Consider the following 27,381-nt stretch of genomic DNA (forward strand, 5'->3'; position numbering starts at 1 on the left):
GTACCTCTCCCCCAGCCCTGGGCTGCTGCAGCCGGGGAGAGGGCTGAGGGGGAGTCCTCTCTCCCTGCCGCAGCCACGGGGCAGCCTGCACCTCAAACCCCTCATTTCCAGCCCACCTCAGAGCTCTCACTCCCCTGCACCTTAACCCTCTACCCTAGCCCTGAGCTCCCTCCCACTACCCAAACCCCTCATTCCCAGCCCCACAGAGAACTCTCACTCCCCCACACCCCAACCCTCTGTCCTAGTCCCCTCCTGCAACCCAAACCCCTCCTTCCCAGCCCCATCCCAGAGCCCTCACCCCAACCTTCTGCCCTAAACCTGAGCCCTCTCCCACAACCCAAACCCCTCATTCCTGGCCCCACCCCAGAGCTCTCACCCCCCCTGCACCTCAACTCTCTGCCCTAGCCCTGAGCCCCCTCTCACAATCCAAACCCCTCATTCCCAGCCTCACCGCAAAGCCTGCACCCCCCACACCTCTGCTCTAGCCCTCTCCTGCATCCCAAACCCCTCATCCCCAGCCCCACCTCAAAGCCTGCATACCCAGCCAGAGCCCTCACCACCCCCCAAACTCCTGCTCCAGCCCTGAAACCCCACTCCGAACCCCTCAGACCCACCCCTTCCGCACATCACCTCCATATTGGTGCACATAACAAAATTCATTCCACACACAAAAGTAAAAAGTTAGGGGGAATGCTGGCTACAGGATGCACAAAGTTTGCTACTGCCGCTATCAGAGAACCTTTAGTCCCACTCTGCTCACAATTCAATTGGAAACCAAGGAAGTACTAAGACACCTTCCAATATCACACCCTGCAAATTACAAAAATTCTTCAATGTTAAAGAAAAAATTGGTCCTAAGGCAGGGGATTGAACCATGCAAGAACGAACATCTGCTGCCACGATCCTCTGTGACCCTGCTTAGGCAGGGCCAGTAGCATCATTAGCTATACTCGTCTGCCTGATATGTAGTTATTATGTAAATATACTATGTTTTAAGGCACGAGGTAGTTGTACTGAGTGCTATAGCTTGCGGCAATGTGAGATGCCAAGCAGGACTAAAGGCTTTTATCTGCCTCACAGGCTGAAAAAAAGACAATTCAGTAGGAAAAGTACAAGGTTGGCTGCAAAAAGCCTAGATAGGAAGATCATGTCTGAGCAGCTGACCCTTTGATAGCACTGTATTATGATTGTGGCTGCAATTCTCTTATAGAAGAAAGTGGAAGCATACCTGCTTTTTCATCTCTGGCTAATGCACATCAAGGAGTTTGATCTTAACATAGCTTCTTCACCTGTCAGCCAGCAATAATGATTTACAAAGCAGGGATCTAGAAGATAGGGAATCCCCAAGTTCTAATACTAGCACTGTACGATATGGTGCCAATCCTCTAGCCTTGCTGTGCCTCAATTTCTCTATCTACAACATGGGAATAATGGCTACCTGATTGTGTAGAGTCCTGTGAGGCATAGAGCCTATACCTTCAAAGTACTGTATGAGAGTACAGAAAATTCTTGCCAGCAAATCATATTACCAGTGCTGTTAATCTGCCCATACTTTCCAAGTTCACCAGTTATTGTCAAATACATGAGTCCCACACAGATGTGCAAGACCAGCCAAGCTATTTTGGTAACAGACCTCAGAAGCACTCAATCATGTCACTGATAAAAACACTTTACATTATGTCACACAGATCAAGTCATCATTTCTAATTAGGGTGACCAGATGTCCCGAGTTTATAGGGACAGTCCCAATTTTGGGGTCTTTTTCTTATATAGGCTCCTATTACCCCCCATCCCATCCCGATTTTTCACATTTGCTGTCTGGTCACCCTATTTCTTATGCCTCTCTTCAGTGAGTCAGGTTTTAACGGTCTGAGTCTTGGGGCAGAAGAGAGCTGTGACTCTAACCATACCTGCCAGCACATGCTGAAGCCTTGAAACCACTTGAGAACCATATTCTGGCTGCTCCCCCACTGAAACTCCCTAACCTCCCCCACAGGTCCCAGAGACCCTGGTCTGAGCTGCTCACCCGCTTTCCCCAGCAACCCTATACCCTGGTGTTGAAGTGGTCAGTCACACTTTCACTGCCTGGCTCATCCTTCACAGAGCTCTTAGCTCCCTCCATCCCCGCTCCTGGCACAGAGCCCTGTGATGCACCCCCTCCCCCGAGAAACCCAGACCCATGCCCCACCCCGTTCCCTTCCCAAGCTGCTTCAAGCTCCCAGAGCCTCCAGGTCACCGCCCCCCACAGCCCCTCCCTACAATTCACCCTACACACCACAGCCCCCCACATCCTCCACAGCCCCTCCCTGCAGCCCCCGCACATCACCCCCCAGTTCCACCCAACCCCACAACCCCCCATGCCACACACGACTGCCTCCTGCAGCCCATCACCTCCAGTTTCTACTCTAAATTCACGCCCCCACATTCTCCACAGCACTCGCTCCCCTAATCCCACCCACAATCACCCCCAGCCCACCAAGCCCCCAGCCCCCCATCCCACAGTCCCTCCCTATTACCACCCTCCATGCTCCACCAGATCCCACACCCTTCCCTCACACTCACATCACCCCTAGTCTCCACCAACCCACAACGCCCCACGTCTCCACCATGCGCTCCCTACCGCACCCACTCCACCTCCATCCTCCACAGCCCTCCCTCCATCCAGCCCATCACTCCCAGCTCCACCACACCACAGCCCCCACAATCACCCCAGCTTACCCAACTGCCAGCCCCCCACATTCCCACAGCCCATGACCGTCAGCGCCCCTACACGCAACCCCTACCCCACCAACCCACACCCCATCCCCAGCAGCCACTCCCTACAGCTCACTAACATCACCCCCGTTCCACGAAACCCACAAAACACTCATCCTCCACACTCCCTCCTGCAGCCTGCCATCAACCCCCGATTCAACCCAACTCCACAGCCCCACACCCCCAGCCCTCCTACACCACCACCCCTCACTCAACCCCACAGCCCCAGCAGCCTCCACAGCCCCGTCCCTGAGCCCCCCAATAACCGCCGCAGCTTCCAACCCAACGCCCACAAGAGCCCTACATCCTCCAAAGCCTCCTCCGCTGCAGCCCCTACATCACCACCCAACCCCCCAGCCTCCACAGGCCCCCCCAGACGATACCCCCTGCGCAGCTCACCAGCCCACAGCCTCCATCCTCCCAGCCCCCTCCCTACAGCCCCACCCATCACCGCCCCAGCTCACCGCACCCACAGCCTCCAATCCTTCACAGCCCTCCCTTCCAGCCCCCCACAACTCCCAGCTCCACTCAATCCAAAGCCCCCAATCACCCACGCTCTACCAACTCTCAGCCCCCGCACATCTCCCCAGCCCTGCCGCTCCAGCTCCCTCTACACCACCTCCCATGCCTCCACCACAACCCTCACAGCCCCATCCTCCACAGCCACCTCCTATCAGCTCACTACAGTCACCCCCCGCCATTCCACCGAACCCCAACAACACTCATCCCACAGCCCCTCCCTGCAGGCCCCCCACATCAACCGCAGTTTCAACCCAACTCACAGCCCTCCCACAATACCCTCGCACAGGCCCTCCTACATCACCCCCAGCTCCACTCACCCACAGCCCCATCCTCCACAGCCCCTCCTCCGCACGCCCCTCACCATCACCCTCCCACTCACCTAACCCAGTCAACCCCTAATCTCCACAGCTCCTCCCTAGCACCCCCTACAGCACGCCCCAGCTCCACCCAGCCCCACAGGCCCAATCCACAAGGCTCCTCCAATGCAACCCTCCTAACGTCACCCCCCATGCTCCACCCAGCCCACAGCCCTGCAGCAGCTCCTCCGGCAACCCCCTACATCACCCCCGGCTCCACCAGCCACAGCTCCTTCACAGCCTCCCTACAGCCCCCACGATCCACCCCCACGCGCCCACCCAACCCCACAGCCCCATCCTCCACAGCCCCTCCCTGCAGCCCCCCAGCCCACCTATACCAGGTCGCCCCAGCTCCCCTCACCGAAGCACCCGCCTGCGCGCCGCTCACAGCCCGTCTCGGACCCCGACCCCCACGCCCTCACTACCTCCCCACACAACAGCCGGGGGTGTTTTCCCGCTCCCGCGCGCCCGCCGCCGCCCTCACCTCTCACGTCCCGCTCGACGGGGCCCACTGCCACTCACCTCCAGCAACCGCGCCATCTTAGCCCTACCTAACCTAACCGCCCCCGAGCCGGCAGCTACTTCCCCGGCCCGCCAATCAGCCGGTCACGGTCGACCTAGACGTCAACACCCAATTCAGCGGAGAAGACGCTCCGCCATATGCTCAGATTCAGAGAACGAGGGGCGGGACGCCTCCCGGACAGCCTGGCGAGCTGTCACAGAGTTTGAGTCATCTGATATTTACACAGACCAAAAGAAACGCAAAATCCTTAAAAAAAAGTCATACATCGCCGGCACGCCTCCGACAGGAAGCGAATGATCTCTGAGTGTCACGAGCTGTAAATATCAACAGCGTCGTCTCCACTAAGTTCAATTTTACCGTTTTTGCTGTGTTCTGAGCTTGGAACGCTCCGTGTTGTGCCGCCCGTCACTTTGGGCCCTGCCGGGACAGAGGACCCCCGGGAAGACTACAAAGCACCCGGCATGCCCAATGGGTCTCCTGACTTTAACTCCTTCAGCGGCCCGCCCCTGCCAGAGAGGAGAAAAAAGCAGAATTAATGTCATTGTGGAACATCTTTAGATAAGAAGCGCAATATATTGTGGGGGATTGAGAAGTAATAAAATATTTATAATAGTCCCGGTGGGCGCCGTTAAGCGCGGCCCTCAGCGGAGGTGTCATAGGTCAAGGCGTTTGGGCGGGAAATAGCCGGCTTCCTTCCCCCTCACGCCCTGGCTCCTCCTTAGCCTGAGGTCGACTTCAGAGGTAGAGGGCCGGGGTTGGTGGTACAGACCGGTTGGGGGGATTGGCTGTTTCGCTGGCTAGCTCGCCCATGGCTCTGATGCTCAGCTGCCGCTGGGTGCGTGGCCCGCGGCCTGGGGGGGGGGGAATTGGGCGTTGGGGGGGATGTGTTTGGGGGGGGATTGTTGTGTGGCGGCCTGCTGCCGGGCTGGTTTAATGGGAAGGCGCGGGCCCAATTTGAACATTTTTGGCAGGGCCCCGCAGGGATGGAACTAAAACAACCAAAACATGTAACGCCCCCGCCCCTGTCATTCTTTCCACTGGATTATTTCTTTCCCATGACTATAAAAACACTAACAAAATTATAATAGTAGGTAAATAGCGTAACGTTGCGGATGCATGTTAACATCCCCTATTAGTCTAGACCCCCCCCCCCCGGATCCCCGGGCCCTTGCACCATCCACCTCCCATGCCCTGTCCGACCTGATAGCGCCCTCCTTGCTCGAGGTCGGCAGGGATGGCCCTCTCAGCCCCTCCTGTCCTTCCTGTCTCCTCTGTGCGGTCCATCGCTGCTGCGGCCCTCGTGGTCGAGCAGTCGCGACCTGTTGTTTTAGGGCACCCTCTAACTGTCTGGGTTCCTCACGAGCTTGAGATTCTCTTGAAGCAGCGTATGACGCAGGTGCCGTCTCCACAGCGAGCTCATAAATATGAATTGATTTTGCTGGCGGCTGACAACATCACCTTGTGCCGCTGCAATGTCCTCAACCCTGTGTCACGGAGTCCCAGGACGATGCTCTGGAACTGCTCCCCACAAAACCAGTCAGGACTTTGGGGAGCCTCCTCTGCCTTGGAGCAGACTTGTTTAGGGCAGGAAGCTCACACGTAGCGTTCAGCATATGCCCCTCCGTGTGCTTCCCACAGCAAGTCCACCCAGTTGGGGTCCTGGGGAAGCCACAGGGTCCTGCACCCCCACTTGCAGTCAGACGTGACTCTCAGCCAGCCAGTAAAACAGAGGTTTATTTAGATAACAGGAACACAGTCCAAAACAGGTGTTGCCAGTACAGACAACAAGACCCCCCTTAGTTAGGTCCATCTGGGGCCTCAGGGAGGCCACAGCCCCACTAGGAGGCCCGAGCCTCTTCAGGGCTCCCCTCCATTTTCCAGCCAGCTTCCAAAAATTACCAAACCCCCTCCAGCCCCTTCTCTCTGGGCTCTGTCTTTTTCCCGGGTCAGGAGATCACCTGATCTCTCTGTCTCCAACACCTTTAGCATCCCCTTGCAGGGGGCAAGGGCCTGGCCATTAGTTGCCGGCGACAGAGGGTCGGCCAGAGCTGAGGCCCCCACACAGTATTCAGAGGAAACATTAAAACCAGTCCCACTTTGTCACATCCCGCTATGCTGCTACCCCTCCCGGAGGATGACACACCTCATCATGTATGTATGGATGTTATCGCTGAGAATGGTAAGCCTCTCCCGGATTTACGCGACTCCCCTCTAGCCAATCCTGATCCACTCCTCTACACCAACGGCTCCTCGTACTATTCGGATGGCCGGCGGGTATCGGGCTATTCAGTTACCACTTGGAGATATGTTGTTGAAGCTGCCCCTCTGCCACCTTCCTTTAGCACTCGGTGCAGAATTACATGCTCTCACCAGGGCTTGCTTGCTGTCTGCTGGGAAAATTGTCACTATTTATACAGACTCTAGATATGCCTTTGGGGTTTGCCATGCCACAGGCCAGATCTGGAAACAGCGGGGGTTCCTGACCTCCTTGGGTACAAAAATCGCCAACGGCCCTTTGATCTCTGCACTCTTGGATGCCATACAGGCCCCTCTCCAGTTGGCAGTGGTTCATTGCTATGCACACCAGCAGCCTAATACTTCTGTGTCCCAGGGTAATGCCTTAGTTGATGCGGCCGCAAAGGCTGCGGCCCTACAGCCCCTCCTGGTCTCGGCTTCCCTCCTCCTGGACGCGTCCTTCCCGCCCTCTGATTGGGTGATGTTATACGCTGAAGTGACCCCGGAGGAGCTCTGGGATTGGGAACGCTGGGAGGGATCTGAGGGCCCCGATAAGATCTGGCTTATTGGGGATAAGCCTATTCTACCCTGCCTCTACCTACTCCCAGCTGCCCATTATTTTAATTCCTTGGGCCATGCTGGGATACAGGGCACGGCTACTGCTATACTTAAATTTTGGGCAGCGCCTCATGTTTACCCTGCTGTAAAGCGGGCCCTTGGTTCCTGTTCTACTTGTCTGACTTTTTCTGCAAGTTCTCGGCTTCGTGCCGACTCAGAGAGGGGGAGACCCTGGGCAAACGTCCCGTTTCAATGCCTGCAAATGGACTATGCTGAGATGCCTAGAAGCTCAGGGTTTCACCACCTCCTTGTAGTAATGGATCAACTTTCGGGATGGCCTGAAGCAATACCAACTAGAAAAGCAGATGCAAGATGTGTGGTGAAATTTCTAATGAAAGACATTGTGCCCCGGTTTGGTGTTCCTGAAGTCATCGATTCTGATCAGGATTCACACTTTACAGCAAAAATCATGGACGAATTGTATCAGTGTCTGGGAATGACGTGACAACTACATGCCCCGTATCATCCTCAATCTGTAGGACAGGTGGAGTGTATGAACCGAACTGTAAAAACAATGATAGCAAAGTACTGTAAGGAGACCGGACTTAAGTGGCCAGACATATTGCCTATAGTCCTGTGGCACATAAGGCGAACCCCACGTATGCTCCTGGGCCTGTCCCTGTTTGAAATATTGTTTGGTAAGCTGGCTTTGCTCCTGGGAACTTATGTTCCTGCACATGCTGGCCTCTTGGATAGAGAAGAAACACTGGCCAGGTATGTTGTGGGGTTGCAAAAGGAGCTGGCTGACAATCAAGTCAGAAGCTCAATTATTCCAAAGCGCGCCATTAGGGTTACAGGTCCATTCCTTTAAACCGGGGGTTTGGGTGCTGGTAAAAAAGATTCCCTGCACCAATCCCCTGGAACCCCGGTGGGAAGGGCCGTATCAGGTTTTATTATGTACTTATTCTGCTTTAAAGGTTGCAGGTAAAAGTTCATGGATTCATCACAGCCACGCTAAGCCAGCACCTGCACCTTCTCCTGATGAGCCACCTCGTGAATGAATGTCACTGCTGATCCGTGGACTGAACCCTCCAATTATTGGGATCTCCACACTCCACCAGGACTTCTTGCTTTTCTATCAATTGTACTTACACTGGTAGTTTTGTTCTTTGTGTGGTATAGGAAAGGATGTCAGTATTGGTATGGTTTGCCTGGGGGTTCCCCTCCTTATTCACAAATCCGATACAAGGATGGGAGGGTAACAGTTTCTTAAATTTAACTCGTGCTATAATACAGAGTGTGGATCGGACACAATGCTGGATTTGCATTCATACCCCCCCACACATAGGCCAGGGAGTCCAATTAGTAGGGGTACCTATCCTCCTCAACAGAACCCTCCAGGCTGTATTGTGGATAAATACTACATTTAGCTGGAATGTTACAATGCAGACATGGTCCATTGATATGGTGGCCCAGGGTAGTTATGCTTTATGCATATCAAGGAAAAAGGGAATAGATAACGCTGTCTTTGTGGGCAACTTTATGGGGTGCAATGTTACCACTTGGATCAGTACTGGTGTGGCAAGCTCCTCCAATTACTCCAGGGCCCCATGGCCGGTCCCTGAGGGATCTGGCTGGTATTGGCTATGTAATCATACGGCTTATAAGACCCTCCCGGCGGGTTGGTGTGGCACGTGTACCTTGGGGGCCATAGTACCTGCTGTCACAGTACACCAAACCTTGATCCAGGGAGAAATCCGCAACCTCATATGGCGGAGCCAACAAAGTGTCCCTTCAAATCCCCTTTCTGATTGGCTCACAGGCTTTCATTCCTTCATACACTGGTTTTTGCCTTGGTTAGGGGTAAATGAATTAGAGAAGGCTATAGTAAATATTTCAGCAGCATTAGAAGTCATGGGAGATGCTATGGCAGACACCTTATCTGTCCTCCAAACTGAAGTGACTCAGCTACCTTGGACAGCTATGCAAAATCATTTGGCCCTGGATTATCTCCTTGCAAACCAGAGTGGGTTTGCGCCCTGGTTAACTCTAGCTGTTGTGTGTTCGTGAATCAACATCGATGGGTGGAGACCAACATCCATACCATTATGCAGCAAGCTGCCTCATTTCATCGCATCAGCCTTGACGATACCAGCACTGGATTCCAAAAGGCCTGGAACTGGCTTACTTCATGGTTACCAGACCTGGGGGGGTGGGGTTGGCGTATTTTATACCTAATCCTTTTTGTAGTCTCTTTCTTTGTATTTGTTTTCGTATGCTTGCAGTGTTGTACTATGTGCTGTCGACAATCCTTCACCGCAGCTATTCTGCCCCAATATAGCTTACTGACGTACAAAAGAAAGGGGGAACTGTTGAGGGCAGTTAGCATGAGTGACTCCATTTTTAAGGCCTAGGTCTGCCATTAAGGGAAAGCGAGTACATCACGTACCGGGGTCAGCACTAGGGCAGTGTTGAAAGATAATAAAACCATAAAAAGGAATAAGGACATTGAAACAGAGAGCAACACCACAATTCAGGGAAGTTCTGGTATGCAAGATAACTGTTTGCCTAAGCGCTAGCCAACATGTGAAAACATTTGGTCGTGATAGGTTAAAGATAGTTAAGTGGCTTGTTTATTGGCTAAAGCTTACAATGCACGAGGGCAGCACGCACTACTGAAAGGTATATAAACCCTCTGTAACCTGCAGCTGAGGTCCTCCGCTGGCTAGCAGGGGTGCACCACGCTTGAGCGTAATAAAATTCTGGTATTTGAACACTCTGCGTACCTTTGGTCTTTGTGCCTCAGCCTAGCAACGAACTGCGCATGGCCTATTGGCGTAATTCTTAACACTATTAAGTGCCAGTTTACAGCAGTGGTGTTCAATAAGGGGTACATGTACCCTTGGGGGTACGCAGAGGTCTTCCAGGGGGTAGATCAACACATGTACAAATTTCATGTACACTGTTGTAAAACTAGACAAAAGCATTAGTGAAGTCAGTATAAAGTACAATTATTTCATACATACAATGAATGAAATGACTTGTTTATACTTCTCTATACACTATAGACTGAAAAGTGGGGTGCTGCAGCACGCAGGGAAATAGTTCAGACAAAGGCCTCCAGAACCCCCTGTGGGGGGTCGTGGAGAAGATGATGCTGCATGCAAGAAATCACGCTCCCCCCACCCCCAAGTCCTCACAGAGTCCTTGTAATGTGCATGGTTTGTGGGTGTTAGTGGGGGCCAAAATCGTGGACATTCTTGGCCTGGTCCACCCACTTGACACATCAATTCCTATCATGTTCCAGGCTAGCCTGTCTTGTCCACAATTTTGAGCCTTATTCGACGCTAGAGAAAAGAGAGCAGTATGGATCAGCAGCAGCCAAGCATAAGCAAATGGGCAAATTATGGAAAGAAATACAGAAAGGAATGGGGAAAAGAATAAGAATTTAAAGATTGGCTGAAGCCTGCAACTGGTGACAACACAAAAGCTTTTTGCAGATATTGCAAAGGCCTAATTCGTGCACATTGTGCAGACCTTGTGCAACATGCAGCAACTGAGAAACATGTACCATTTTCTATGATGCGCTTGACAAATATTGATTTCACTGTCTTGAGGGTGCACCAAGCAGAGCTAAAACTGGCTTGCTACATTTCCTGCCACACAGTGGTCAGTTTTGTGGATTACCTCAGTGAGCTTGCCAGATCAGCTTTTGAAAAAGATATCCACCTCCATCGCACAAAATGCAGGGCATGAATCAACCATGTTATTTCTCCCTGCATGTTCTACTTGTGGTAAAACATGCATGTAGTACTTCATGGAATCATAGACTATCAGGGTTGGAAGGGACCTCAGGAGGTCATCTAGTCCAACCCCCTGCTCACAGCAGGACCAATTCCCAACTAAATCATCCCAGTCTCTCCTTAGGCAAGATTGTCTCCATGTTTTTGGGACTAGTCAGTTTGGAAGGTGAAACAGCTGAAGCTATTGCCACAGTGCTGCTGCAGTTTCTTGCCAGCGTTGATCTGGATTTCAGCAGGTGTATTGGGATTGGGACCGACGGCTATAGCGTCATGGTCAGCCATAAAAATTCCGTGTACATGCATCTGCTCAAGAAGAATGACAGGCTCAGTCTCATCAAATGCGTATGTGATTCCATCCGGCTGTGTGCCAGTAAAGCTGTAGAAATGCTGCCACACAGTCTAAAGTTTTTAATCTCCCATTCCTACAGCTGTTTCTCTCACAGCCCCCAGAGACAGCATGCATATGCACAGCTATTCCAGGTAATGAATCCTGGCAACACGCCACTTAAACCTGTTCAGCTGTCAGCATTCACGACTTGTGGGCGCGTACTGGATCAGTGGGATGCATTGAAGCTACACTTCTAACTGGGCAAAGATAAGCCGTGATGCTGTGAAGCAGAAGTTCTGTATTGCGACCCTGTGAATAAACTGTATTTACGGTTTCTACCACTGATTCTGCAGGAATTCTCCAGACTCAACAAACTGTTCCAGCTGGAATCTGATGGTAATGCTTTCAAGATGTTGGATGCCCTCCTGTCTTTCTTTCGGGGTCTTTTAGCTAGAATATTGTTTCCAAAGAGCATCCCTGTATCAGACGCTAAACTCCTGGAAGTCCATTTGAGTGACACAGCCAGTCACTTGCCACTGGTTGTTAATTTTGGCGTAATGTTCACCATAACTCTAGGAGCCGCAAAGCTTGACAAACCTGTTCAAGACGGAAGATGCCAAGACTTCATTCTTGAAGCAGCTAAGCAAGTATAGCGCAGACTACCAGCGAATATCGATCTGTGGAACTCTGTCATTGTTCAGTCCATTGGTTATTCTGTCTCTGGCAAAACCTCAAGTAGCAAAGATCTCAATGATAAACATTTTCAAAGGTGACTTGGGGGCCTTTGATAACCAGTATCAAGCCCTCAGCTACCAGAAGTGGAAGAACACAGATGAAAACAAGCAGAGCAGTTCTGGGTGGAGGTCTACAACTTTGAGGACTGTAGCGCTCTCTCTACTTGCCATGCCTCTCAGTAATGGTGATGCAGAACTAGTGTTTTTGCAGACAAACATTAAGTCCAAGCACTGGAACAGGATGGGTCACCAGGCTCAGAGCAGTATACTGCATATCCGGTACGAGTTAAGATGATGGGGGGTATGCTGTAAGGATTTTGTGCCAACCCAGGATATGCTTCAATGCTTTACCATGGGAATGTACCACACACAGGGAGCTGATCCCACCACAGATGATGTAGAGAGCGAGGATGACATTTAACTGAAGTTAGAGTCCCACCACTCTACTCATCCTTGCTGAGCTCCCACAGCTTGCTCTTCTGTTCCTGGCTCAGGTCTTCGTGATTCACCAGACCAAAGTGGTTCCTGCACACCATGGTGCAGGTGTGCAAGTGGAAAAAGTCCTGCTGTCTCAGAGGCTCACCTGGCGGGGTGGCCAAGGGTGACGACTGAACCAGTGGGAGGCACATGCCTGGTGGGGCAGCCAGGGTATGTAAAACTAATGTTAAAGATTGGGACTCAGTAACTCCTTTGCTAAAATGGATTCCCAGTGCAAGCGGAAACAAAAGCAAATCAAGTACCTTGGTCTAACAACATGATGTCTTCCAATTTGCACACCAAGACAAGACATTGTGAAGTAATGTTAGTTTGTTAAAATAACGACCCAGATAACCATCAAAGCTGGTCTAAATGTAAGCTTGTGTAGGATTTTCTTTAGTAAGCATGATTTTTTAGAGAGATTCTTTATTGAAACGTAGAATGGATGTTATATTTATAGAATAGTACATTGGAATTCAGCTGTGGGTCAGAGTACTTTCACAAAATAGGCAAGGATTGCTGTTGGGTAAAGTTTTTTTTTGTATATTTAGTCTTGCCATTGGAAGAGCACCGATCATATGGGCCTGAACATGCGATGCAGGACTGAGTCATCATTGAATGAGACCAAGATTAAGGTGTTTCCTACATGCCCTGGCTAACAAAAAACCCAAGCATTGTCATCCACACATCATGAAAAATCAGGCAGCAAAAGCAAGCAACCTGAAATGATAGAGATACAGTGTCGAGGAGGGATGGTGTGATGGTGGTGGTGGCAGCAGAGGTTGCGGAAAAGCGAGAGTAGTCTCATTGCCAATCTCTTAAAGGTTTGGGGGGGGTTCTCCATAAATCCTTTAAATGCACTCAAAATGTTTTATTTTATACACATATATTTATAGTTTTCCACCAAAGTGTTGTTGAAGAAACCCCCTCTGTATATTTAACCTGTTCCTGTTTGCTGCAGTATCTATCTGGCAGAATGGTTACAAGTTATAGCGTACCTTTTTGTTGTGTCCATTTGAATGCTAAAAATAAATTATGGTATTTTTATAAAAACACCCCGTTTTGAAGTTTGGGCCTTGTTTTGGGCTTGCTTGTTGGCATTAGGTGTCACCGAGCAGAAATGGATTGGTCTTATTTTGGGCTTGTCTTGAAATGGGATTGGGCTGTTTTGGGGTTTGTTTTGAAAACCATGTTGCTTATTTATCTTGTGAGAGTTTGAGGGCAGCCGGGGATGGGGGGATCTAGGGTACTGGGGACTAGGGGCCTGGGAGTAGGGAATCAGGATATTGTGGTTTTGGAGGAGTGGGGGATGTATGGGGTAAGTTTGGTGAAATTTGGGGTTGGGAAGTGGGGATTGGATGGGTTTGGGGGTGGGGAAGAGGTTTTGTCTGGCTTTGGGATGGGGTCAGTCTGTAAAACTTTTTGAGATGCTGGGAGGGAAAGAGCTGAATGGATCCAAAGTCTTACTTTTCTGGGGGATGAGTGATAAGGTGTTATGCTGGGGTGGTTGGGCGGGGGATTGTGTATGGATGGGAGATCATCTACACAGGAGGGCTGTTGGAGATAAGGGGTGATGTGAAAGCAAAGGAGGGTTTGTGTCTGTTCCAGGTTCCCATGGAAAAGAGATGCTGTAATTTGTACCTGACTTTTTTTTTTCCCTGAAGAAGTAACAGTTGAGGGGTTTTTTATTATTATAATTTTTATGATTATATTGAATTGGTTGCCACAACCTGTAGCAGTAGAATTTGCTCTGGGAAATGGATTAAAATTGGCTTCTTTAACTATTTTCGTCAGCTCTTTAACTCATCCTTAAATCTGTGGATGGATTAATTTCTCATGTAAACATTGGTGGAAAAGCCTAGATGTCATTTTTTCCTTGCTGAAGTTTCACTTGTTGTTGTTTGTTTAGACACCACTTAAGGTGATTACTTATTCTGATTTTCACAGGCCAGTCCTGCTAGCTTTTAGGATATTAAAATGCCCTGAAACAACTCCGGGCCAGTGCAGTAACATTACATGGGGACTTTATGTAGTGAGGCTGCATCAAAACATCATGATGAATTTATTTAGCAAAACAAATACTTAAGGCATAGCTCAAGTGCTCTAAGGTAATTTTTTCCCCAAATTATTCACAGAATTTGCTGTGTGATCAACTTGGGGTAACCTGAAATGAACCTATAGAGAGATTGGATTTGGGGGAAACAAAAGGGTACAGAGGAAGTGAGTGAAGCCTAAGGAAAGATGTAAAATTACATATTATTTCTACAGCATCACAGGGGTACGTGGTACTTCGCAGATCCATACAAGAAGACAAAATTCCTGTCCTCCTTCAGACCTACTTCTTCCATGAAACCTACTAGCCATCTAACTGGAGACAAATTGAGGGGCAGTCAGGTATAGTTTTAATTAAAAGTATACATACCTGAAAATGTTACATGCTTTGGCCCCAGTCCTCCAATCTGCCTTCACAGTGGGACTCTGAGGAGGGTTCTGTCCATATGGATCTGATTATAGGATTTGGGGTCCTTGGATCCTTGTATCCTTCTCCTCTGAACTTCTTATGATGCTTGTCTTTTTGGGTCCTGATCCTGCAGCTGGATCCACATAGAAAGCTCCTTGTCACTGCATGTAGCCCCAGGCTTCAGGCTAAGCTTTCCTGGGCAGAGACAGTGTCTTTCTATCAGTGTCTAGCACAATGGTCATTGATCCTGACTGGAATCCTATTGGTCATCACAGTAATATTCCAAGGAGTGTATCAGTTTGTCTAGTTGGACCAATTTCAGTTAAGATGGAAATTTAAACTGGTTTAGATAACCTGGTGCAAAGACCCAATGTGGACACTGATTTCAGTTGAGTGGCTTTATTTTTTGTTTAGTTTAAGCTGCTTGGAAATCAGTTTAAGTTAAACTGAAATAAGAATGTTCACATGGAGGTTTGTACTGAATTGATTAATCCATTCATGACATTCCCACCTGAAGTTAAACTGGGGCATCTGTCCCATATACCCAAGGCCTCTGATCTGGTGGAAAGGAGGGTGCAGGGGATACAAACAGGCATCTGACTGTGCATTGTTGAGGCTTCGTCTGGCCAGCACAGTCTGTAATATACAATATCCATCTCCTTCAGTGACAGCAGAGGGAGGATCATAAATGTTCAGTGAAATTCAAATCCACTTTTATTACTGGTTGCGAAAACACAGTACTTGGCAAATGTGCCCGAAGTGAGACCAAGTGGAAATGGCTCCAATCTCTGTAAAGAACCAGATTCTGTCTGTGTTTCTGCTAGATGCTGATGGACCGTATGGACTGAGAGAGTGGTTCCGGGAAACCCAGAGGACGCTTCAAGCAGGCAGCAGGGGGGTTTCTGAAGAATCAGAAATGGCTCCAGTTAAAATCAACCATGTGGTGTCCTTCACCTCTCAGGTAATAATACTGCTTTTCATCTTCAACTGCAGTTCTTTAATTGGACATGAGGAGGTGCTACCTTTTGCTGCAGAACTCTGCATACCCTAGTCCTGTGAGATCCTTGACTCCTTATAGAAATTGAGGGTCTGATGCCCCATTGGTATAAACTGACATAGATCCAGACTTCCCCACTTTACACCAGCTGAGGATCTGGCCTGGAAAGTGTTGTGAATTGGATACAGTATTCTTCCTGCCATAAACTGTTGTATAATGTTTCTGTGTGCTGGTAAGCATCTACTACACTTCACCCCAGCAGTGGCTGCATTTCAGCAGCAGGTAAGGTCTGAGCCTTTTGTAAAATCTGTAATGTGCTTTCAGATCATTACTAGAGAACAGTAACTATTGCTGACCCCCCCTACTTCTATCCCCACCCCTCTACTAAGCACCATACTTCTGCTCTCTCCCCTCCACATTGGTTTGGTGCAGGACCCCAGGTATCCAGTGGAGAATCTGCTGCATGACGATGGCATTCACCCTTGGCTGAGCAGCCCCCAGGATCGGAACAGGCAGCTGAAAGTGGAGCTGCAGCTGGAACGGGCTACTTCTATTGGCTACATAGACATAGGTATGAGAGAGGGAGAAACTGAGACTCCTGACCCCTTGGTGGCAGTCTAACCTGCGAATCTCTCTGGGGTCTCCTGCAGTGCTACCGTGCTTGTCTCTACACTTGAAGGGCTTGACTTCAGAGGAGTCCAGAGGTTTCTAGCTACTTCCCCATACTATCATGGTAACACTGTGCACTTGTCTCTTGTCACAGCTGTCCCTGTTTTGCTGATGGAGAAACTGAGGCACGTTGAGGGGAGGTGACATGCCCAAGTGAGACAGTGCCAGGGCTGGGAAATCGTCTGTCTGCTAGTCCCCTTTCTAACTAGCTGGCCACAAGGGGAAAGTCTCTCCCTGTTAGCAAAATGCTCGCCTCATAGTTCATACCAGTGGGCGAATTCCGGTCAGTCTCTGTCGCATGCCGGGTTACTGGTCCCTGGGGTGCAGATTAGAACAACATCTCTCCTCGAAGCTGCCACTGTTGCTGGTGCCTGGCAGGCCTCTTGTGGGTGCTCCCCACAGAGAGTGAATAGGCCATGGAGACTGAACAGCCCGCTTGCTTCCCTTTGCGCTGGGTGGCTCCCCAGCCAGCTCTTTGGGGCTCCAGTATCAGTGCCCAGATCTGGCTGATCAGTTTCACCGCAGCACAGCGCTGAGGGAGGTTCAGCTGCTCCGCCCAGGCCTGACCTTTGCCCCTCCACCCGCAGGGAACTGTGGCTGTGCCTTCGTCCAGGTGGACGTGGGGCGCTCCTTCTGGCCGCTGGAGCAGCCCTATGTTACCATGGTGCCCAGCACTACACTAATGACGCCGGCTGACTCGAAGCTGGACAGGAACCGCTCCGGGGTCCGGATGTTTAAAGAAGGTAAAGAGGGCCCTGCTCACATGTGGGTCACTAGCTGGGTATCACTGATTAGAGCTCGTGGCTGATGGTGCATCATGCCCACCCGTCTAAGCCCTGTTATAGCAAGTAATCACATTTCATGATGGGAGGTCATCCCATCTCCCGGGCTACCTTCTCTCCATGTATTCACTTGTGTTGTCAGATGCTAGCAGTGTGATGCTCTGCTCTGTTCAATATTGATATCAGTCGGCTGCGTGCGTGTGTTCCCTCTGTGTGCTGCCCCAGCTCTGCGCAGATAACTGACACAGCAGATCCTGAGAGAACCCCCAATGACCACAGACTCTAGTAAGTTACGAAGGCACATCGGCCAGGTTTATTGTCAAAGAGAAACACAGTCCCCAGCTCCCTGGTAAACGAAGTCCAAAGTGCTGCTAAGATGCAGCTAGCCAGTACATATGTGCTCCCTGGCAATGGACTCAGTTCAGTCAGTGGTGGGGTTTTCCACTGCCCCCTAGGCTGGACAAAGACACTGCCCCAGGGATGGATTCTTATACACAGGTACAAACAAGTTACACATCACTCCTGACGTAACGAGGTACAACCCCTCTATGCAGTAAAGTGACGCCTCTCACCTTGTACGTGTTGGTTTGAACAAAACAACTCTATCCATCATATTACCCTTTTGGCCCTGTCATTGGGATGGGTCAGCCTGTTCCTTGTTATGTGTGTGGAGTGTACAAGTATGTGAATGTTCTGATACCTGGGGTCCAGTACCTTTTAGGTTTGTCTCTGTTTGCAGCATCAGCCCTTTCCTTGCCAGCATCTGTGAGCAGGGCCTGCCTCTGGCTCACAGCTTCACTTTGCTTTATGTTAGCCAGTCTTGACCGTTACTTTAGTTCAGGTCTTAGGCCTCATACCAGGCCTCTGATACCAAGGTTTATATCTCAGGGCCTCCTCTGACTACAACTCGGGCCCGCATGATAGTATCTGGGAACCTGAACTGGTCACCTCTGTGCCTGTACATTGATGGGGATGTCTCAGGGTGTTCCCAGGATGGATTAGGTGTGGTGGCGAGCTGTGGTCCCTGTGGTTGGATCTGGCGCTGTGGGAAGTGGAGGTCCCAGCGGTTAGAGCTGAGGTGGTGGAGTACCAGTTGGGACAGACCCAGTGGTTGGATCTGGGGAGCTGTGGTCCCAGGGACTGGATCTGTGTGGCAGGGTAGTGGACTCCCAGTTGGGATGGTCCCAGTGTTTGGACGTGGAGGGGCAGGGACATGTTCCTGTGTCGACTGCAAGGCCATTAGAAGGCGGCAGCGTCTCGCTCCAGATGTGAAGCTGCCCGTCTGCTCCTGCTCTGTCCGCAGGCGATTTCCTGGCGGCGGCACTGGGCGAGAAGTGGGATCGCGTGAGGATCACCTGCAGCCAACCCTTCAACAAGCAGGCCCAGTTTGGCCTCTCCTTCATCCACATCCGCACTCCGTTGGACCCTGATCACAGCCACGCGGCGCCAGTTCCGCCCCAGGTCAGTGCCTGCAAGGAGTCTCCATGCTCTTTGGGTTAGGGGGTCTGGGGTGGCAGAAGGTGGTCTCTTGTTGCTGCTGAGACTGGTGCTCTCACCCCTTGGCCACAATGAGGATAGGTCAGTAGCCTGCTTAGCCCACCTGACTGGCTCCTGGGTGCTGCATGGCCTATGCAGTCGAGTGTGCCAGGTTCAGAGGGGGAGGACACCTGTCCACTCCTCTAGCTCTCTGACATGGACCAGTGCAGGATTGTTCCTGTGTTATGAGCTCTAGGGCACTGGCCATGGGGGTGGGCCAGACGGGATCTGGGGGGTCTCTTCTCTCTCTGGTGCTACTGGTTCTCTGCGCGTGCTGGCCCTGGGGGGACTGGGGGATATCTCCCATGAGAGCAGAGCTCTGAGCCATGTTTTCCTCTCCCACAGACGGGTCTCGAGCCCACAGCCAGCCCCTGGGTCGCCAGCCCCGCCTTTCTCAGGACGTTATTCCCGGAGGTGCAGCCGTAAGTACCGTTAGGGAAGCGATCATCCTTCAGAGGGAGGGGCCGCGCCTTAGAACTGTGGGGCTGGACCAAAGGCAGTGGCATGCACAGCTTCCTCTCCCTCCTGGGGCTGTCACGGTGCCAGTGACACTCGCATGGGAACTGCTACTCTGGGACCCAGCTGGGAGCTTGCCAACCCCCTTCTAGTGGCTCAGGGTGGGAGGAGCCCTTAGTCCTAGTGCTTGCTTCCCCTCCCAGGAACCCTCTCCTCTCCCGGCACAGCCTCTCTCGGAGCGCTGCCCCCATCAACTGGACAGGATGGCCAGGGGCTGCTCCACTCGGGGATGCTCCAGGGGGCTGTTCTCTGCCAGCTGGATTTAGCCCTGTGCTGTGTCCTGAGCTGGACAGGAGCTGAGGGCCCGAAACGCCTATGGAAGCCCATGGGCTCCATGCCTGCTTGTTCCGCTGGCATTGGGAGCAAGCCCCTCGGGATGCTCTCCAGGGCAAAGCTGTCATTGATGGCAGCCCCTTCCAGCTGGAGTCTCCCGCCCTTCCCCATGAACGAGCCCCTCCTGCCACCATTGTATCCTAGCTCAGGGTCACTGCAGGACAGACTGTCTGACCCGCACGCCCAGCTGTGGGGTGGGTGGGGGGTCCGTACCAAAGTCCTGATCACTCCCTGAGCTGCTGCTGGAAGGGATGTGCTACTGGCCCTGGGGGAGATCCCTTCCATGGTTGGGAGCAGGGAGTGTCTGTCCTATTCAGGGGTGTTCCCTGGCCAGCTGGCAGGAATCACTGGGTCTCTGGCTTTCTGTGCCCAGGAGCAAGGGTGATGAGAAGGAACAGAAAAGCCGAGTGCAGCTGCTGGAGCCCAGCTGCAGGCCTCACCCCCGCAGCCTGACCTGTCTCAGCCGGATAGCCAGGATGGTGCTGTCGGCGGCCCAGTTGCGCAGCCGCACTGTCCAGCCAGGTCCCAGTGGCACCTCTTTGGCAGCTGAGAGACAGGGGGGCAGCCAGGGGCAGCAGGGTGAAGATCCATCCGTGAGCCCTGTAGCAGCAGGTGAGTGGGAGCCGGTCTCAGCCGTGTGGGGACTCGAGTGGGATCCCCCAAACTCCTCTGCCCAGCTGAGCTGGGGATGTGGCAACCCTCTCCAAAGCTGTCCTGCCCCTTTGGGTGGGATCAGCAGCTGCTCTTCTGCCACGCACTCCCGTAATGATCCAGAGAGCGATGGGCATCTTGGAGGACCTGGCATGGCACCCTTTTCCCCACTGGCGAAAGGCACCCTTGGGGCCCCACTGCTGGAAGTGCAGCCTACAGACCCCAAAGCGCTTGGTTGGATCCGGGGCTGCTGGAATGTGCCCAGGCAGCTGATGGGGAATGTCCACTTCTGCCGTGGGTAAGGCTGCTCTGTCAGTCCCCAGCCAGCATAGGGATGAGTTCTCATTGTTGCTGGGTGGATGAGTGGAGTCTGAGGTAGATGAGCACTATTGGGTCCCATCCAGGCTGTCCCTCCCCACGGCCAAGGCAGGACTGGCTCTACGCTCTCTGGCAGAGCTGCCAGCTGGCCCATCTGTTCCCTAGAGGCAGGCACCAAAGGCTTTGAAACCGCTCTGAACTCTAGACTGGCGACAGCCCTCAGAGATGGGCTTTCCACTGGGAGACTGTCCCACAGGAGGAGCTCTCGCTGTCGGCAGCTTCTGTTCCATTTCCTCCCGTTGCTCTTCGTTCCAGCCCCCTTCCGCTCTAGCCAGCTCCCCTTTCTTCTTGGAGTCTCAGCCCTCCTAGTGCAGAGCTCACTCCCTGCAAGGTAGCTAAGCACCCTCAGCCCCTGATTCCCTGGTGCAGACTCCACGGGCTGGGCTTACCTGGTGTCCATTTCAGCCAGGGAATCATGTCCCTGTCCCGTGTGTTGGTGGTTCAGCATCGCCATTCAAAACTGCTTCTTGTTGATTCTGGAGCATGGGAGGCTCCTGGTCTCCAGTCCCACCAAACTGCCTGCCAGAAGCACATCTGCATGTGTTGATGCCAACTTGGCTTGGCTGTATGGCCTGGTGGACAGAGCCCTGGGCTGGGACTCAGGAGATCTGGGTTCTAGTCTCAGAACTGCTACTTGGCTGCTGGGTGACCTTCGGTAAGTCATTTCCCCTCCTGTTGCCTCGGTTTCTCCATCTGTGAAATGGGGACTGCGATCCCGACCTGCTTTGTAAAGCTTTATCCAGGAGCTAGGTACAGTGCTGCTGCTGGTTATTCTCCAGGCCCCATGCAGGATGTCCATGACGCTCCAACCCTGAGGAGGGTCCGGGTGAAGCCAAGCAGGAGACGAAGATCTCAAGGCACCGCACGGAGGTAACGGATCAGCCCTGTTGTGTTCCCCTTAACCCTCCAAATGTTCTGATTCCCCCTTTGGAGCCCAACTGGCAGCTCCTTCTCTGAGCCAGTGTCCCAGTGCAGGCAGTGCCTTCCTGGGAATCTCCTCTGGGTCTCCGTCATAGCCAGAGGGTGCATAGGACGGGATAGCAGGAAGCGGAGGATCTTGGCCCTTCCAGCTGCCGCCTCTGGTATGTCTCAACAGGCAGGGCAGCTTCTCTGAGCCTGGGCTATACTTTTAACACTTTGAGGTGGGAGTGCAAAGGACGCTGGAAACTGGAGAAACAGCTGCTCCTGAAATCTCTCTCTTCAGGTCAATGCCCAGGCCTGGCACCCTGGGAGGAAGAGCCAGGAGCCGGGGAGGAAGGCCCAGTAAGCTGGATGATGATATAGAGGCAGGCGGGGAGATGGGCACATGCCCCATCTGTGCAGGTGAGTGTTCTGGAGTGCGGGCTAGAGTTGCTGCCAGCTATAACAAGTGCCTTAGAGCACGTCCTCCTGCCTAAAGCACTCTCTTTGGAAGGCCCTTTGGTTCTGCCACACATACACCGGATCTGTACGGCTCATATGATTCACCCTTGAGATGCAGCTGGCTCTCAGGTCGAGCATGGGAGGCCCTTCCATTAACTCAGCTGGTTGTAAAAAAGTGAGCTGATCCCTGCCCATCTGGTGGGTTTGTGACCAGTGGGATGTTCAGCTTGGCGTCTTGCCTGATTCCGTCTCCAGAGCTGGACTCAAAGAAGAGGGTGAGCATAGACTTCAAGATGACAGGGGACCATTGTATCTGTCTAGTATGATCTGCAAACTGGCCAAAGAATCTCACCCCAGGGGTGTGGCATACCAGTAATTTGGTATTGACCTAGAGCAGTGTACTTAGACCTCAGTGGTTCAGAAGCCAAATTAGTGACCAACATTACCCAAAAGAGCTACAGTCGTGTGAATTCAGCTTTTCCTTTACCTCAGTACAGCACGACAGGGAAATATTTACCTTTTATCTCTATATATTATTCTCAAAGCAAAATGACTGACCAAATATTATTATTTTAACAACTACAATTGGTTAATAACCTAGTAAAAGCATCCCGATGGGTTAATAACTTAGACTGGTTAATAATTCAATCACAGTGTTCTAATATTGTGTGCTGCACAGAGCCGCAAGGGACACATTAAAGAGCCAGTTGCGACTTGTGAGCCTCAGTGTGAGTATCTCTGACCTAGTGTGTATCTCTAGGATCTGTTTACACTGCCAGGGGAGGTGTGACGGTAGCGTGGGTAGGCAGACCCATGCCATCTTTAATCCAGCTCATGTGAGTAACAATAGCAGTGAAGATCCAGCAGCATGGGCTAACAACTGAGGATGTATTCTCACTGCTAGTCCATGCTGCCATGTTGTCACTACTGTTATTACGCGGGCTAGCTGGATGAAAGTTAGCACAGTGTGCCTACCCGTACTACAGTTACACCTTCGCTTGCCATGTAGATGGGCCATTAGAGAGACAGCCCATCTGACCACCGTGTGGCGTTTCAAAGGTAGAGTCTCACACGCTGCCCTTAAAACACCAGTAACACCTCAGTTCCTGAGTTCCACTCCCATCACCTTTTACTGCTGCGAGGGATTTCCTTGCGCTCTCTCTCCCCCGTCTTAGCCGCAGCCTTGTCGCCTTTATTCATGACTTTGCAGGGACATGGACTAGAAAGATGACCTCCTGAGGTCCCTTCCAGCCCTACGTTTCTAAGATTAAAACATGATTACCTAAAAGGTATCCAGTTAAACCCATACTTGAGTGCCCCAGTGGCTTGATTTTCAGAGCAGCCAAGTGCCCAGCAGGTCAGCTGGCTTCAGTCACACCTGCTTAAGGAGACCCAAAGGGGCATAGGGAGGTGAGGTTGGTTTCAGTACCCATGGTTTGTTTGCAGAGGTTGTCAAACTCATGGAACCAGGGTTTGAGCTCGGAGGCAGGCTGCAACTACACTCCACCAACCTGATTCTCCCCTAGCACTTTCAATTGGCTATGGGAGCCTTCGCTGCTGTTCAGCAGCTGCTGTGTGCCACCCCAGAGGTGGCTGCATTTCAGCGGCAGGTGAATGCGTACAGTGGCTTGGGCTCCTTCAGAATGAAAGCTCTGCTCTAGGAATTATATTGGGACAGTTCCCTGGCCTGTGTTATACAGGAGGTCAGAGCAGGTGATCCCAATGGCCCCTCTGGCCTTGGAATTTATGAGCAGCACTGTATACCTGTTGATTGTTGTAAAATAAGAAACTGCACTCTGTTCATGCTACTGCCCTCTCCTGGCTGGAATCAGAACTGCCCAGTTATGTGGTAGGCCCTACCTTAGGAACAGCTGACAGAGATTGAGTGGCAAGGGCCTGGGGTCCCAAGTTCTAACCTTGCTCTCAGCCTGAAGCCCCAGGTGGTCAAGGCACGCAGTACGTTGGCAGCCAGTAAGTCCAGGTGGGCCTGGGTTAGCTCTGCTGTCATCTCTTCTCACTGCAGGTTGCTTCAGCACAGATCTCCTTCCTGTTCATGCCTCCACCTGTGGGGAAGATGGCTCCGTTCCAGACACAGCCTGGCCATCCCCGCCACGGGAGGATCCCCAGCACGAGGAGCCCCTCGAGACTTGGGTGCCGTGCCCCATCTGCGAGTTCTCGTTCAGCACAGCAGAGGTGGAAAGCCACGCCAGCACCTGTGGGGAGCAGGCAGGAGCCCTGGCGACCCCCCACTCCTGGGTGTGGGTGGAATAGGGCTGGCAGGGCCAGGCTGGGCTGTAGAGGCACAACGCTGGCATACGCTCCCCTATTCCTCCATCAGCCCCGTATTGAGGTATCCCTGTGAGCCTTAGGGTCACTCTGCTCAGCTGGGTTGGAACCTCCTTTGGACTGAAGGGCTATCGCCGTCATGGTGACACTGGGATACAGACACCATGCCGTGGGCATCCTGGAATGTGTTCAGCCCTGGGGCAACTCCGTTGACTTCAGAAGGATCACAGCAGGGATGGTCTAGGAGCTGTACGGCACAGAGGAGAACGATGGTCCTTACGACCTAAGCGTATGACAAGAGACAACAGACAGAGACAAACTGAAGGGGGAGCACAAGGAAATAAAAACTGTATTAGCCAGCATGGCAGGTGTGGGTCTCAGCACATCAGTAGCCTGACCTCTGTTAAGTTTTTTGTCAGCCTCACAGCAAAGGAGAGTTGAGGGGGAATTGGAAGGAGGACAATGATGACTCAGCCAGAGCCAGACAGACGGACACATTCACATACACCTGTGATGCACGGACGGACTGTTTGCAGTGTTGGTGGAACTATGTATGTCCCATATTAGACAAGGTGTGGGAGGAGATATCTTTTATAGGACCAATGTCTGGTTGGTCAGAGAGAGAGGCTTTTGAGCCCCACAGAGCTCTTCTTCAGGTCTGGGAAAGGCACTTTGAGTGTCACAGCTAAATACAAGGTGAGACAGGTTATTAAGTATAAGGAGTTAACATGTTGCAAGCCCATTCCAGGTGAAGTGGGCAGCTAATGCCTCTGCAGTCACATGCCAAAGGAGTCTTAGCGGGTTATGGATTGTTGTAATGAGCCATAAATCCAGTGTCTTTATAAAAATCTGTAATTTTTGGTGTCTAGCAAAGTTAAGAACATAAAAATGGCCAGACTGGGTCAGACCAAAGGTCTGTCTAGCCCAGTATCCTGTTTTCCGACAGCGACCAATTCCCAGAGGGAATGAACAGAACAGGGCAATTATCAGGCGATTCATTCCCTGTTGCCCATTCCCAGCTTCTGGCAAACAGAGGCTATGGACACATCCCTGCCCATCTTGGCTAATAGCAACTGATGGAGCTGTCCTCCATGAATTTATCCAGTGTTTTTTTTTTAACCCTGTTAGTCTTGGCCTTCACAACATCCTCTGGCAAAGAGTTCCACAGCTTGACTGTGTTGGTATGAAGAAATACTTCCTTTTGTTTTAAACCCGCTGCATATTAATATCATTTGGTGACCCCTGGTTCTTGTGTCATGTGAAGGGATAAATAACACTTCCTTATTTACTTTCTCTGCACCAGTCATGATTTTATAGACCTCAATCATATCCCCCCCTTAGTTGTTTATTTTCCAAGCTGAAAAGTCCCAGTCTTATTAATCTCTCCTCATATGGAAGCTGTTCCATGCCCCTAATAATTTTTGTTGTCCTCTTTTGAACCTTTTCCAATTCCAATATATCTTTTTTTGAGGGAACGACCATCTGCACGCACTATTCAGGATGTTAGGAATTTAAGCTCGCAGGCTAACTTTTGGAAGATGTTGTGGAGGTTTCCTTGCAGGATGGAAATTGAGAGGTCAGATATGGAGTGAATGTTTTATGAAAAGTGTCTCATTTTCCTCCCCTGTAGTCGTCATGGGAGGCAAACTCGGGTGGGTAGCCTGAAGCATCCACACTTCTATTTGTCATGTGCTGGCTCCAGCGAAGCTAGAGCGTGTTTGTCTGCCTGACTGGGAGACTCACTCCCAGCTGCTGTGTTAGATGTACCCTTAGATACCAAGGTGACAGGTAGGTAGGAACAGAAGGAGGGACCCCATTTAGAGGGAGGACAGCCTTATGGTTAAGGCACTGGCCTAGGGCCCAGGTGCTCTGGGTTCTATTCCCAGTGTTGCTGGCTGGGGTCTATCATGTCATCTCCCTGTGCCTCAATTCCCATCTGTGAAATGGGGATGACAATAAAGCTCTTCAGGGCAGGGTAATGCCTGTTAGCATGTGCAATGCCTAGCACAGTGGGACCCTGATTCAGTGGAGGCCTGTAAGTGCTTCTTCAGTACATGTAATAATGGCTCCCATTCCCTGCACGTAACTTGTAGGATGCACTGCTCTGTGGGCCACACTGAACTGAATTCCCAAGAATAGGGGATCTCTACCCCACATGGTTAGGGGTAGATCCGTAATGCTTCCCTGGTCTCGCAGCTGCTCACTTGCAGGAGAGTGATAGGTAATTTACAGGCAAACACACAGTACAGCTGCCTCCTGATTCTCTGGGGAGCTGACATGTCTGGTTGGCACTGACAGAGAGGAGATAAGGAAGCACTGAGAGACATTCATCCTGCACTGCAAAGCTGATGCAGTTTAGGCATGGCTGGTTAGTGCTGATATTTAGCAGAGCTAAAGCAGTGTATCTTGTCCTGTCCCATGCTGAGCTGGCCCCCAGATGTTCAAGAGCCTTGCTTTATCTAACAGACTAGTTCTGAAAGATCTGGGGAGCACTGGGAGCTGCAGGGACCTGCTCGGGCATCTGGGCAGCTGCGTCTGTGGTAGTGCAGTCGGTCTCCAAGCAGGGATGTTTTTGTCAGCTGCTGGCCAGTCCACAGCTCTAAGATTCCAGAGGCTCAACTAAGATAACCAAGCACATCTCTGATTGCGAGCAGCTGCTTCACATCTGTCAGCTCTTCTGTGGCATCAATCCAACCATGATCAAATTTGCAGATGATGCAAAATCGGGGTGGGAGCAAACGTGCAGGTGGCCAAGACCCAAACTAAAGAGTCCTGGAGAGAGCAGAGTGGAGGGGGCTGCAGGCAGCGAGGGGACACTTGATCCTAGTAAGAATGAAGTCCTTGTATCAGGGAGGAGCATGCTGGGCAATTAATGCTGATTTTCAATAAGTCTTGGAGCACTGGGGAAGTTCTAGGGGACTGCAAGAAAGCTAATGTTGGGCCAATATTTAAAAAGGGTAAATGGGATGTCAGTCTGGCATCAGTCCTGGGAAAGAGAATGGAGCAGCTGATATGGGACTCAATTAATAAAGAATTAAAGGAGGGTTAAAGGAGGATTAATAGTTGGCTAGCTGCTAGGTCTCAAAATGTAACTGTAAATGGGGACTCATCGAAGGGGTG

General features: G+C 51.5%; 3 protein-coding genes across 8 annotated transcripts in view; 2 read left to right on the top strand and 1 right to left on the bottom strand.

Annotated features, from left to right (window-relative positions):
* Positions 1 to 4,206, bottom strand: part of RNF121 (ring finger protein 121) — a 40,300-nt gene extending 36,094 nt beyond the window's left edge. Inside the window, exon 1 of one of the 4 annotated variants that reach the window (XM_075061867.1) lies at positions 4,117 to 4,206. Coding sequence is in view for 3 of the 4 variants with exons in the window: in XM_032792752.2 (XP_032648643.1) it covers positions 1,229 to 1,240 (12 nt within the window). In the remaining variant the exon portion in view is untranslated. Of the gene's footprint in view, positions 1 to 1,228; positions 2,095 to 4,116 lie in introns of those variants that run through there. The other 3 variants (XM_032792752.2, XM_032792759.2, XM_075061868.1) reach the window with 3 other exon arrangements.
* Positions 4,207 to 6,148: 1,942 nt separating this feature from the next.
* On the top strand, positions 6,149 to 25,549 carry XNDC1N (XRCC1 N-terminal domain containing 1, N-terminal like). 3 transcript variants are annotated; one of them, XM_032792797.2, is made up of 11 exons: positions 6,149 to 9,165; positions 14,559 to 14,684; positions 15,576 to 15,712; positions 16,181 to 16,319; positions 17,005 to 17,160; positions 18,503 to 18,660; positions 19,081 to 19,157; positions 19,958 to 20,196; positions 21,393 to 21,483; positions 21,818 to 21,936; positions 23,999 to 25,549. In XM_032792797.2, the coding sequence occupies exons 3-11, from the start codon at positions 15,668 to 15,670 to the stop codon at positions 24,244 to 24,246; spliced, it is 1,272 nt and encodes a 423-aa protein (XP_032648688.1). In that variant the 5' UTR covers positions 6,149 to 9,165; positions 14,559 to 14,684; positions 15,576 to 15,667; the 3' UTR covers positions 24,247 to 25,549. The 3 variants fall into 3 exon arrangements, with proteins under 3 accessions (XP_032648688.1, XP_074917960.1, XP_032648697.1); XM_075061859.1 differs by having other exon boundaries at positions 6,149 to 6,334; XM_032792806.2 differs by lacking the exons at positions 19,958 to 20,196; positions 21,393 to 21,483 and having other exon boundaries at positions 6,150 to 9,165.
* Positions 24,401 to 27,381, top strand: part of LOC116832209 (short transient receptor potential channel 2-like) — a 33,625-nt gene continuing 30,644 nt past the window's right edge. The window contains exons 1-2 of the mRNA XM_075067013.1: positions 24,401 to 24,448; positions 24,859 to 24,957. Of these exons, the coding sequence (XP_074923114.1) occupies positions 24,401 to 24,448; positions 24,859 to 24,957 (147 nt within the window). The remainder of the gene's footprint in view (positions 24,449 to 24,858; positions 24,958 to 27,381) is intronic.

Source organism: Chelonoidis abingdonii, chromosome 1 (assembly GCF_003597395.2).
Source record: "Chelonoidis abingdonii isolate Lonesome George chromosome 1, CheloAbing_2.0, whole genome shotgun sequence".
Lineage (NCBI taxonomy): Eukaryota > Metazoa > Chordata > Testudines > Testudinidae > Chelonoidis > Chelonoidis abingdonii.

Bases quoted from the DNA above. Each gene is read 5' to 3' on its own strand.
- XNDC1N (XM_032792797.2), top strand. From the start codon at position 15,668: ATGGCTCCAGTTAAAATCAACCATGTGGTGTCCTTCACCTCTCAG. The intron at 17,161-18,502 runs GTAAAGAGGGCC...CTCTGTCCGCAG, and splicing joins GGTCCGGATGTTTAAAGAAG to GCGATTTCCTGGCGGCGGCA. The intron at 19,158-19,957 runs GTAAGTACCGTT...TTCTGTGCCCAG, and splicing joins TTATTCCCGGAGGTGCAGCC to GAGCAAGGGTGATGAGAAGG.